At 45.6% G+C, this 12,243-nt stretch overlaps 1 protein-coding gene across 1 annotated transcript; it reads right to left on the reverse strand.

Moving 5' to 3' along the window:
* Window positions 1–1,823: 1,823 nt before the first annotated feature.
* LOC146869561 (keratin, type I cytoskeletal 12-like) lies at window positions 1,824–11,017 on the reverse strand. Its single transcript, XM_085639199.1, has 7 exons — window positions 10,583–11,017; window positions 9,213–9,295; window positions 8,168–8,324; window positions 6,083–6,241; window positions 5,852–5,977; window positions 2,538–2,755; window positions 1,824–1,986 (listed from the first exon to the last, which is right to left on the reverse strand). Exons 1-7 carry the CDS (start codon window positions 11,015–11,017, stop codon window positions 1,824–1,826), a joined length of 1,341 nt encoding a protein of 446 aa, XP_085495325.1.
* Window positions 11,018–12,243: the final 1,226 nt, after the last annotated feature.

A 12,243-nucleotide genomic window follows, 5' to 3' on the forward strand; every position in this document is an offset into this window, starting at 1 on the left:
CGCCCGATTTCTCTCCTCACTGCTTCCCTAAAAATTATGAGTAGGGTATTACTGAGTCGCCTGGAGGAATGGGTAGAAGATAAAGGGATCCTTGCGGATTCTCAGTACGGATTCCGCAAGGGGTTAGGCACCATAGAACAGTGCATTAATTTAGACCTTATTATATGCAAATATACACGGGCTAAACAAGGCTCGTTGCTTCTTTGCTTTGCCGACCTGACCAGTGCCTTTGACTTGGTTGACCATGGCCTTCTGTGGTCAACCTTGTTGGACATGGGTGCTCCACAGGATATTATCTATTTCTTGGCCCAACTTTATAGGAATCTGACGGCTAAGATACGATACGGGCAATCGGGGGAGTGTACACCCAGTATTAAAGTAGGTTCTGGAATTAGGCAGGGATGCGTCCTTGCACCTCTTCTTTTCTCCCTTTTTATTAATGCAATCGAGTCGGAACTACGGACCATCAGTGCAGATGCACCGACTGCTGGCGGCCTTTCCATCCCAATATTGCTTTACGCGGATGACGCGGTTCTGCTCTCACAAACCCCTCTAGGGTTGCAAAAACTTATGAATAAATTTGCTGATTTTATTAATGGGAGAAAATTAAAAATTAATAATTCGAAAACTTTTATAATGCCCTGTGGGAAGAAAATTAAAAACTTAAGGCCCTTCACAGTTATGGACCAAACTATAAAAGTGGTGGACAAATTCTGTTATCTGGGTATCACTTTTAACAGTGGGGGGGTGTGGACACCTGAAATGATTAATGTAAGAGCCAAAATGGCCAAGTGTTCTTTTGGCATATTTAGGTTTGCATCCAAGTTAGGCTCAAGACGGATACCAGACATGTTGTACCTATATCGCCATAAATGTGTTGCTCTGGCCCTATATGGCTCAGGAGTGTGGGGCCATTGTAATAACAACATGCTCCAGGTTGAGGAAAACAAATTTGTCAAAAAACTCCTGTGTTTACCATCTTCTGCCTCAACAAAGCTGATCCATCAGGAGGTTGGTCTAGAACATCTATCTGACTTGATCAGATTAAGACCCCTGTTAGTATGGAGATCTATATGAGCTAAGGAACAGACTGGTTTTACAAGAAAGATTATTTTAGATTGTCTTCACATGGACAAATGTTCCCGCATCCCCTGGCTTAACTATATTATCCGAACATTTAATGATGTTTTTAATCTCACGGTGCGTGATAACCCTTCTTGTGTTTTAGATATCCCGAAGAGTGAGATTAAACATGAATTTCTGAGGGTTAGCATGGTGAAGCGTAACGCAGCTACTGCTCAGTTCTCCTCACATGTTTTTTACGACAGATACACTAAGGAAGAAATGGGGCTTTCAGGATACCTTAAATTGGTTACTATCCGATCCCACCAATATGTATTGACAAGATTACGGATGGGGATTGTTCATTTGCTTGTTGCGTATCCTGTAATGAAGACCTATACTACTGCCCCCTGTCCGTGTGATGGGACCACAAAGCAAAGTACGGAGCATTTTTTATTGTTATGCCCTCTTTATCTCTACCTTCGAAAAGTATATCTGAAACCGCTTTTCAAAAAATACAATGTATCCACTATTGTATCGGCCATGGGGCTTTTATTTGGACTTAATTCACAGGACATCTGTTTTTTTACTGCTGTATATATTTTAAAATCGATACGCTTGAGGAAAAGCACCCTTTTTTGATATGTGATTAACTTAAAACCTGCTGTACCCTCATGTTTTATTACTTATGTATGTATGTACTTTTATGATTATTAATCAATGATCGAATAAAGTTTTTGAATCATGAGCAGTTCTTGGCCTTATCCCTTACAATAGCCAGTTGCAGGAAACAAACATGGGTCAAAGGAAGCTGCAAACAGGCAGCCTTTGGGAATATGATGTCTGACCGTCATTAAAGAAAACTCACCTCTGCTTTGTGCCTGGGATCTCAATTGTGACCTCGACTGTGAACTCGGGAAAGCCCTGCAAAAAATGAATCTAAATTTACAAGCATGACCTTGTTGCAGTAGTGTTATACGGCCAATGGTAGAGCATGTACCGCATGGCTCAAGTGATATACACACCTGCACACAGATGAAAGCACTTGACTGTGCATAGAAATTACATATTAATATTACAAATTACATATTACCAGACAAGTATGGTTTTTCACATGTAGCAGTAGAGAATAATGACGTTTGCTCTTTAGTTTACATAATATATGATTGCGCTCCCCTTTTCAAGCACTCCAGTCGGGAGATACCATCTTACACTAGAGTTCCTCACCTCACTGCCCAAATATTGAATGGAACCTTCTTGCTGAATGTTATGATCTATCAGCATTTTAAAAATTGATCAACTGGGAAAGTGTTTTTTTCAGCATTTCAATGATTATAATGAAATGTGAACATTCTCCTTCATAATCCAGCACTTGTTATAAGCAAACCAGCACTGCGTTGATAGCGGGCAACACGTCTATGTGCCCTCTATTGTAAGAAGTAAACAGCGCAATGATGAGTTGCTCATCGACTTACGCGCCATCTTCGTCCAGGAGCCGTCGGTAGGTCTTGATCTCCTTCTCCAGCAGGGTCTTGACATCCAGGAGATCTTCGTAGTCTGCACACTGCTTGGAGGTCTCACACCGGATGGCGACTAGCTGCTCTTCCACTGCGCTGACCTGGACTTGGAGCTGGGAGAGCTGCAGGCAGTAGCGTCCTTCTGTTTCTTCAAGGGTCTCTTCGAGGGATTTTTTCTGTTGACAAAAGAACAGAGAATGAAAAAAAAGAACAAAAATTACAAGGAAAAGTATGGCATGGCAACGGATAACAAGGACTGGAACGGGAGGCACAACCAATGTCAAGGCACAACACAAACAGGCTCTTTAAGACCCCACGGTGGGCCCTCACTCCTTACAAGTCAGCACAGCCATGGCCTCCTCATCCTTTACAGTGGACTGCCAGCTGTATTTAGAACGGCAAACAACCTTTACAAGGCAGTCATTACATCGCACTAAATTTACAACGCAGTCATTACATCGCAACATTCTTTAAAACGCATGTCACTACAATGCAGGCATTACATCGCACGTCATTAGAATGCATACCATTACAATGCATAGTACCCCTACACTATCCAACACTTACCCTACTGTTGCACCCCCTGGAGTTAGAATAGTAATTTTTACCTGTACACTATCCAACACTTACCATAAATGCAAAGTAATGGTATGTGTTGTAATGGCATGTGTTGTAAAGGTATAAAGCGATGTGATGTAATGCGTTAACTGTAGTTTTAAATAATTCGTTGTAGTGGTATGCGATGTAAATGTATGCGTTGTCAAGGATGTTGCGATGTAAAAACTGCGTTGTAAAGGCATGCGTTATAAATGTATGCGTTGTAACGTTATACATTCATTTAGAACAGTTGACCAGGCGCATTGGTTGTTGCGGCTACTTAGCAATTTCTTTACTTTTAAAGAATAAACTTCCAAACTGGGAACTTCCTCTTGCAAAACTACAAATAACAATGGTCTGACATACAGGGAGCATTTTCCTATGTTTGGGAGCTATTGTGAAATTTCCCTGCCAGAGAATGACTCACCTGGTGGTTCCAAACACGTAATTCTACTGGCATCCACCTGCTCTAAATAGGTTGGGTGACTATGACCCTATATCCCTCTGGAGGACGTGTCATCAGGTCAAAGGTTTCAAACTACGGAGGCAGCTGATGCTCCTCAGTCAGAAACCCTGTGGTTTCTACACCTCTAAATGGGGTGCAGCTACAACAATTAAGATGGGGTAAGAGTACCGCCATTTTACAATAGTGCTCCCACTTCTGCAAACTTCAAATGAGCCCACAGTTTTTACATCGCAACATCCTTGACAATGCATACATTTACATCGCATGCCACTACAACAAATCTTTTAAAACTACCCTACTGTTGCACCCCCTTGAGTTAGAATAGTAATGGTTACCCCTACACTATCCAACACTTACCCTACTGTTGCACTCACTGGAGTTAGAATAGTAATTTCTACCCCTACACTATCCAACACTTACCTTAAATGCAATGTAATGGTATGTGTTGTAATGGCATGTGTTGTAAAGGTATAAAGCAATGTAATGGAATGCGTTGTAAATGTAGTTTAAAAAAAATTGTTGTAGTGGCATGCGATGTAAATGTATGCATTGTCAAGGATGTTGCGATGTAAAAACTGCGTTGTAAAGGCATGCGTTATAAATGTATGTGTTGTAAAGTCATACATTCATTTAGAACAGCTGACCGGGCGCATTGGTTGTTGCGGCTACTTAGCAATTTTTTTACTTTTAAAGAATAAACTTCCGAACTGGGATCTTCCTCTTGCAAAACTACAAATAACAATGGTCTGACATACAGGGGGCATTTTCCTATGTTTGGGAGCTATTTTGAAATGGCCCTGCCAGAGAATGACTCACCTGGTGATTCCAAACATGTAATTCTAGTGGCAGCCACCTGCTCTAAATAGGTTGGGTGACTATGACCCTATATCCCTCTGGAGGACGTGTCATCAGGTCAAAGGTTTCAAACTACAGAGGCAGCTGATGCTCCTCAGTCAGAAACCCTGTGGATTCTACACCTCTAAATGGGGTGCAGCTACAACAATTAAGATGGGGTAGGAGTACCGCCATTTTACAATAGTGCTCCCACTTCTGCAAACTTCAAATGAGCCCCAAAAGAGTCAAAGACCAAGACAAAGATAAATAAAAACCCAGATTGCTAAGGTGGAACCAGGAATACCATAGGAGTCAGAAGAAAGTCAAGAAGTTAAAGGAATAACTATGAGGGGCAATAGACAGCAAGGCAGAATAAAGGAGGCATGGAAAATCAAGGAATGGAGAGAGGCACAACAAAGGAAAAGGACAGCCAAAGACAATCAAGCAACGGCAAAGAATTAAAACCCATATTTGAGCCCTTCAGCAATTTAAATAATGCAGAGGGAGCAAAGAATGTATGGAGAAGCTATCTCGGGAACAAGATATTTTGAAAGATCGAAAAAAATAAGTTTTGGTGGTTTAGGCGGGAGTAGACAGACAGGACTACTAAAATTGATTGTGCCGGTCAATTCTTTTTAGAGGACTATTTAATTTTCCAGTAAAGTCAGGAAATTTCATTCAAGCCATTGTTTTTCAAAAATGAAATGTAGGTTGAAAACCAAACATTCTTGCCCAATGCGCCCCCCTTAGATTCCACCTTATGGAGGCCAAGTATTCATAGGGGCTGATTACGACTTTTGAGAAGTCACGCCGGCTCTCCACCGGCACAGCTGCGCCAAAAGAGCGAAAGGAGCTCGGACCTGATTACAAGTTCAACTCGTGCAGGTGGACGGTCCTTTTGCCTTTCCCACGGTGGTGCCAGAAAAACAGGCACCGTAATGGGTAAAAATGTTACAATACAGCTGTGAAGTCCATGCTGTGCTAGAACTGGGGGTGCAAACAGACGGGTTAAGCAGACAGGGGGCGCATGTTGTGTCCCCCGGAATGCATACCCATGGTGGGGAGAATGGGGGCCCTGTAAGGCCCCCTTTGTTTTCCCACTGCCAGCCTTTTCATGGTGGACTTGTGCCCATGAAAAGGCTGGCGGTATGAAAACTCGTTATATGCTTGGCGGGAACGGACCACTTCTGCTCAGCATAATGCATAGGCCCTCCACGTGCTACCACCAAGGAACGGCGGTTCCCTGGTGCAGAAGACGGTCCACCGCTGGAACAAGTCGGAGAATCGTGATCCGGCAGACTGTGAAAGTGGTAAGTCCGCTGCACTGGTAATCAGGCCCATAGCTCAGACATCACCAGGGTCAGCAGTCACGTACCGTGGCCACGGCTGCCCTCAGCTCTATCTCCAAGGCTTGGAGGCTGCGCTTGAGGTCACAGATCTCACGCCTGCCTGAATGCATCTGGTCGCTGCCACAGTCCATTTCTTTGTTCAGGTCCTTGCACTGGGGGACGAGACAGAAACGATAGAGAACGTTAAAGAAAGCCAAGAGCATGTAGACTTTGGTAAAGAAAATCCTCCTCCTTCGTTTTTCTGTCACTGCTTTTACCGCTTCGTTGAACTGGCATTCGGCTTCTTTGCGGTTCTTGTTGGCCATGAGTTCATACTGGGTCCTCATATCATTCAGGAGCTTCAGCAGGTCGACTCCTGGAGCCGCGTCTATCTCCACACTCAGCTGTCCGCCTGCTGCCTGATGTCCTTTCATCTCCTGGGCATTGGGACACAAAAAGTACAGCTTAATGACTCCTTTTGGTCCAGCATGAGCCTAGCCGAGTCTGCGTGTTGTGGTATCAGTGATAGGCAAGAAACATAGTTTGTGAATATGCTCGTAAAGGTTTTTACGAGTGTGGGTTTTGTGTTTGTGAAAGGTGTCAGGCTGATTGCAAATTTCCAATTTATTCCTGAATTTTGGCAAATTGAATGCTTGTCTAATTTTGGAGAAGATACAATGATACATATCTGCAGCACAATATTGGTTAATTTGCGACTTGACTAATTACTGATAACACTATATATTAATACATAGAAGAAAAATTCAATATTCAATGAAAAATGTAAACAAAATTAAGACAAATCTTTGAAGCCGAGAGCCTCATTTATGGGGTTTTTGCCATAGGGCAGCGCAGCAGGCTGGCAAACGAAAAAGGCCGGAATGCACCGTATCTATTGGAACAATGCATTCCTGCCTTTTTCCCCTGCGCCTGCGTTGCAGAGATGATTATTTTTGTGCAGGAAGGGAACCCTTCCTGCACAAAAACATGCACAAGAGGTTTTTTCCTCTTTCTGTGTGTGCTGAAGAATGCAGCGCACATAGAGAAAGCAAAAACGAGGAGAAATAAAGATGTTTCGCCTCGTTGTACCTCCCTTAGGTTTTTGCTGCTGCCTCAGATTTACGATTTCTCGTAAATCTGGGAGAGTATCAAAAGCCATGGATGTTGCTGGGAACGCCCCCAGAAAAACCCACTGCACTCCCCTTTAAGGCAGAAAAACGCATTAAAGGGGATGATATTTACGAGGCAGCATTAGGCCAAAAAAGTGGCTTAGTGCTGCCATGTAAATATGGAGCAGGCTCCTGCATCAGGGAAAGTCCGAAAAAGCGACGTTCCTGCGGCGCGAGGGGCCTCCTAAATGAGGCCCCGAGAGGCTTATTTACAAACCCCTTGCGGCAAATGTTTGCCACCAGAGCTTCACTTTTGTGATGCTCCGGAGGCACACAGTGCAGGCCCATATCTACGAGGCCACAGAAAGCCACCCAGCATGGCTTTTCATGGCCTCGCAGATACGCTGTGAGACATTGCATCGCAAGTCACTGCATTGCCTCACACTGCGCCAGGGAGGTCTGCCATGGCTGTTGTAGTGGGTGTTCCCACTCAACGCCCATGGTATTTGACACATTCCCAGATTTAAAACATAGCGTAAATCTGGGAATGCGTCAAAACCATATGCCTCCCCAGGGCAGGGGCAACAATTGTTTTTGTGAAGGAAGGTGTCCCTTCCTACACAAAAACAGCCGGACTTCAATGCAGGCGGCCTTGTGTCTTGGCGCTCGGATATCTGTATAAGCGCACAGCTGTCTAGACAGCGCCAGTGCAAAGAAAAGGATAGGGATGCATAGTATTGCTGTAAATATGACACGTTCCTGCACTTTCCTTATGGTGCAGCAAGCTGGCTGCGGCTCCGCATTTCATCATTTTGTTCTAAATGTGCCCCTGAACGATCATAGAAGCCCTTCTCACAGACACCGACGCACAGCTGGCTTTGGCATCACAGTTCGCCCTGAACATCAGGTACAAGATATAACTTTGCATTTCTTCTTAAAGAATACCAGGGCATGAAGGAGGAGAGGTGGGTGTGCAAAATACCATTGCTTGGGCAGGGCAAAGAACTACATCTGTTCTAACACTGCAGGTCTCAGAAAAGATGCAGACTTTTCCAGACAGGAGGGTGCCTCTAAACCCCTGGCAGGACTGAGGCAGAGGGAGACACGTCATGTTGCAGGGTAAATTAATGCCTCATCCCAATCCTATGTTCTATGTGACTGCCCTGGTGATATGGTTTCTCTATAAGCCAGTCTTGCACACAGGTATTGCATGCTCATAGCGTGTAGCGATAGCACTGACAGACCCCAGACTACCTCCTCGTGGTTCTTCTTGAGGGCGGCCAGCTCCTCAGTCAGGCTCTCCTCCTGCACCTCCAGGCTGGATTTGTCCAGCCTCAGCTCATCCAGGACTTTATGAAGACCATTGGTGTCCGCCGCAACGCTAATGCGCAGGCGCTGCTCGTTCTCGAACCTGGAACCAGAGATAGACAACACTGCTAGCACAGTACCGAGCATATAACCAGGTGAAACTCTGAGCACCAAGCACATGTCATTAAAACATCACACGTGTCCCTTTGCTTTCTAGCCGTAAGTACACAAAGAAGTCCTATTAATCTAAATCGCCACAAGAAAAATATATTCTAGCAGAATCTGTGGGATCTGTTGTCAAATTTACAAAGTCTCTTACATTTTTTTAAACAATTTTTGCCATCTCTTACTCCGCCTACAACTATGTTCAACGTTGTTGCAAATTACTGTTTTAGTCAGTGTAAAAATGTCACATTGAAATTATCTTACAGCCAGGTTTAATATTCACAGCTTCAAAAATGTGCTTATGTTAATTTATAAATGAAGCGTTTCTGCGAGAAAAGCTGTGCAGAGTAACACGACAGTAAGTAAGGTCATCTAAGTTTCTTCTCTAATTCTTTCTTCTTATGCCCTCTATTGGCACTCATTTTTAGGGACCGGGATTTGTTGTTCAGGATCATCAGACTTTGACCCAGAACAAGAGAGAGAAAGGGAAAAAAAGGAAAGAAGGAGGAAACAGTGACGGAGGGTGATAGCTGGGTAGAAAAAGAACATGAAATACTGAGTGTAGGGTGGTGGATGGTGGAGCCTGCCTTCCGGCAATGTTCCCACAGCAACAACACCCACCCTCCCCTTTTTGGCGTTCAGGTTTAATATTATAATTTTAAAATTGTGTCCTCTTATTGTTATGGGCTTTCCTCAGGTTTTATAAATGTTGCCAGTTTGATATTTCATAAGATCTTTTGTTTAACTTAGCTTCAAAAGGATGACTTTCCTCAAGCCTAGTTTTCTATGAGGAAACACATGACCCCCCCAACTCCCCCAAACTCACTTCATTTTGAAATCATCCAGGGCCAGCCTGGCGTTGTCCACCTGCAGGATGGTCTTGGCGTTGTCAATGGAAGCAGCTATGATCTGGAAGACAATAGGACAAGCTGGACACGACACTATACTCGCTGGACAACGCGCTCAACACTTTTCACACTAAATGTCGAGGTCGTTTTCACCAACGTACTGTTTAAAACACCAATAATTGTTTTTTTCATTAATTTTGAGTAGTAATGTCAGCTCACATAGATTTATCGGAGGTTCAGGTGCTATGGCCGAATGATAGCCCACAAACAGCAAAAGAGCCCTGGCTCCTAATTTGCAGCCAAGTTTAGTGATCTTTGCCCTGTGGACATTTTAAGGCATTTAAAAGACGGGTTGGTCTGTCACGCGACCTTTCATTCCTACAGAAACGGTAAGAAAGGTCCATGCACGCCGACTCATGGATAAGCCAAGGGTAGCGGAAGGGACATCACATACACTTTGCCCTCTGATGTCATGAGAGGATTGGCCCCTTGTGCTACGCTTGGCCCTCACCAGTCTCTTCTCTGCTGCTTTGGAGCTACGGTAAGAGCAAATAATGAAAACTGCAGAAGCAAACAGGGCCCTAAGATCCCAATTCCATTCATGACTCCTGAGATCAGAGGTAGCAAGGACAGCGCCATGGAAACCAAGGATGGAGCCGCTGCTGACCAAGGATGGATATCACAGATTGACCTCTATGGCAACTTTTGTTTCAGGAAGGAAGAGCTATCTTATGAAAGCGAGTTCCTAAGCGAATAGCTTAGGAAAACACAAATGACATTCTCCATAAATCCTACAGGCTCTGACACTACCTCTCTCATCACATACATTTCAAAACAAAGCGTTCTTTCCTTGAAGGCCTTTCCCAACACAAGCAATAGTTCATCAAACATGTGTACAGTAAGGATGCTGCTTGGCAGACAGTGCTTTCAACACAACCACTCATTTGTTTTAAATTGTTAGTTTACTCCTTCTGGAGGCTAGTTTAGAAACACAGCGCCTAGAGGTAATTACATCTGTATTGTGTTCCACAAATGAACCTAATCACTGGCGACATCAAGGCGGGCACTTTTAATGATGTTGTAAATGAGGGTGTGGTGCGATGTGCCACACTTTCTTACAGCCATCAGATATTGTTTTTGTGTGGCACGGCAGACTAATCCTACTGCGATCACAGATTATGTTCCTTCTCTGCTTCCACCTTACAGAAAGAACCTGGGGGACTCCAGCTCGGCTCTTGTTGTGCACTGTTACTAGCTTCAACTGAGTCAAGCGAAAAGAAGAAAGCCACATTATATCACCTTCTGAAGTGAGGGGGGCTAGAAGCGCTCCTCAAAGCATCAGTCCTACCTGCCTCTGAAGCTCCTGAATCTGCTTGAAGTATTTGCTGCAGTCGGGGCCTCCTGCGCTGCATTCGGCGTTGTTCTTGTACCACTCTTTGATTTTATACTCCAGGTCGGCATTGGCCTCCTCCAGGGACTTCACTTTGCCCAGGTAGGAGGACAGGCGGGTGTTGAGGTTCTGCATGGTCTCCTTCTCTCCACCAGAGAGAAGAGCTTCCCCTCCGCCACCCCAACCTCTGCCACTGATTGTTGCACCACCACCATAGCTACTCCAACGTTCTCTACTGATGCCACCACCAGCACTGCCAAAGCTACTCACACCCACAGAGATACCACCATCGTGCCTTTGAAGGCCTTTCAATGGGATAGTTTGTGGCCCACTGGAGTAGCCACTAGGGAGACCTCCATGGGGGAGCCCCAACCAGGATTGCCAAGCGGCCATTATCAACTTAGAACCGTCACCACACTTAAATCTACCAAATGGTGGAAATTCCCCAAATACACTTCTTTGATGATGTACTCTCCCAGGTGCACCCCAAAAAATCTTCGGTGACTCTGCTCGCCTGGAACAACGAAGACGCCGCAGTCATGAGACAAGCACCAATCGCCTCCAAGGAAAGGGGTAGAGTTCGACTGAGAGCTAATCCATCCTTTTATAGAGAGGACCATGGGTGTTCCAGGTCTCAGGCCTGGCCTCTCCTGAGGGCAAACCCTACCACCTACAGCAATTACCATTAGTTAGGAGCGGTCCCTTTCTCCGGAAGCCCCATTTTGCTTGAGTTGTGGACGCCGCGTGGCTGTTTACCATCCAGCAATGATAGGCAGTTGAGAAAAGGGTGGAGTGGGAGACGCCAACCCTGGTGCGATTTCGTTTCATCTTTACAGCATAATTAGGTCATTATTTCTCCTTGGTTTAACCAATTTCTTCTTCCTGGTTTCTCTGCACGTGTTCTCCTCCCTTCTGCTGTCACCTGGTTGCACTCAGCACAGACACAACACTTGGAAGTCATGCTAGCGTGCCGGGGAGGGGGCATTCTCTGCAGCTGAGTCAGGCCTCTTGACCCAGTATCAGGGGAAGGGGCATTCTCTGCAGCTGAGTCAGGCCTCTTGACCCAGTATCAGGGGAGGGGGCATTCTCTGCAGCTGAGTCAGGCCTCTTGACCCAGTATCAGGGGAGGGGGCATTCTCTGCAGCTGAGTCAGGCCTCTGGCCCAGTATCAGGGGAGGGGGCATTCTCTCCAGCCGAGGCAGGCATCTTGACCCAGTATCAGGGGAGGGGGCATTCTCTGCAGCGGAGTCAGCCCTCTGACCCAGTATCAGGGGAGGGGGCATTCTCTGCTGCTGAGTCAGGCCTCTGGCCCAGTATAAGGGGAGGGGGCATTCTCTGCTGCTGAGTCAGGCCTCTGACCCAGTATCAGGGGAAGGGGCATTCTCTGCAGCTGAGTCAGGCCTCTGACCCAGTATCAGGGGAGGGGGCATTCTCTGCAGCTGAGTTAGGTCTCTTGATCCAGTATCAGGGGAGGGGGCATTCTCTGCAGCCGATTCATGCCTCTTGACCCAGTATCAGGGGAAGGGACATTCTCTGCAGCTGAGTCAGGCCTCTGACCCAGTATCAGGGGAGGGGGCATTCTCTGCAGCTGAGTCCGCCCTCTTGACCCAGTATCAGGG

Source organism: Triturus cristatus, chromosome 1_1, assembly GCF_964204655.1.
Source record: "Triturus cristatus chromosome 1_1, aTriCri1.1, whole genome shotgun sequence".
Taxonomy (NCBI): Eukaryota; Metazoa; Chordata; class Amphibia; order Caudata; family Salamandridae; genus Triturus; species Triturus cristatus.

Coding starts and splice junctions, on each gene's coding strand:
- LOC146869561 (XM_085639199.1), bottom strand. CDS start 11,017: ATGGCCGCTTGGCAATCCTGGTTGGGGCTCCCCCATGGAGGTCTCCCT. Junction 9,296..10,582: donor TTCAGGAGCTTCAGAGGCAG/GTAGGACTGATG, acceptor ATTGTCTTCCAG/ATCATAGCTGCTTCCATTGA. Junction 8,325..9,212: donor CTGGATGATTTCAAAATGAA/GTGAGTTTGGGG, acceptor CTCTGGTTCCAG/GTTCGAGAACGAGCAGCGCC.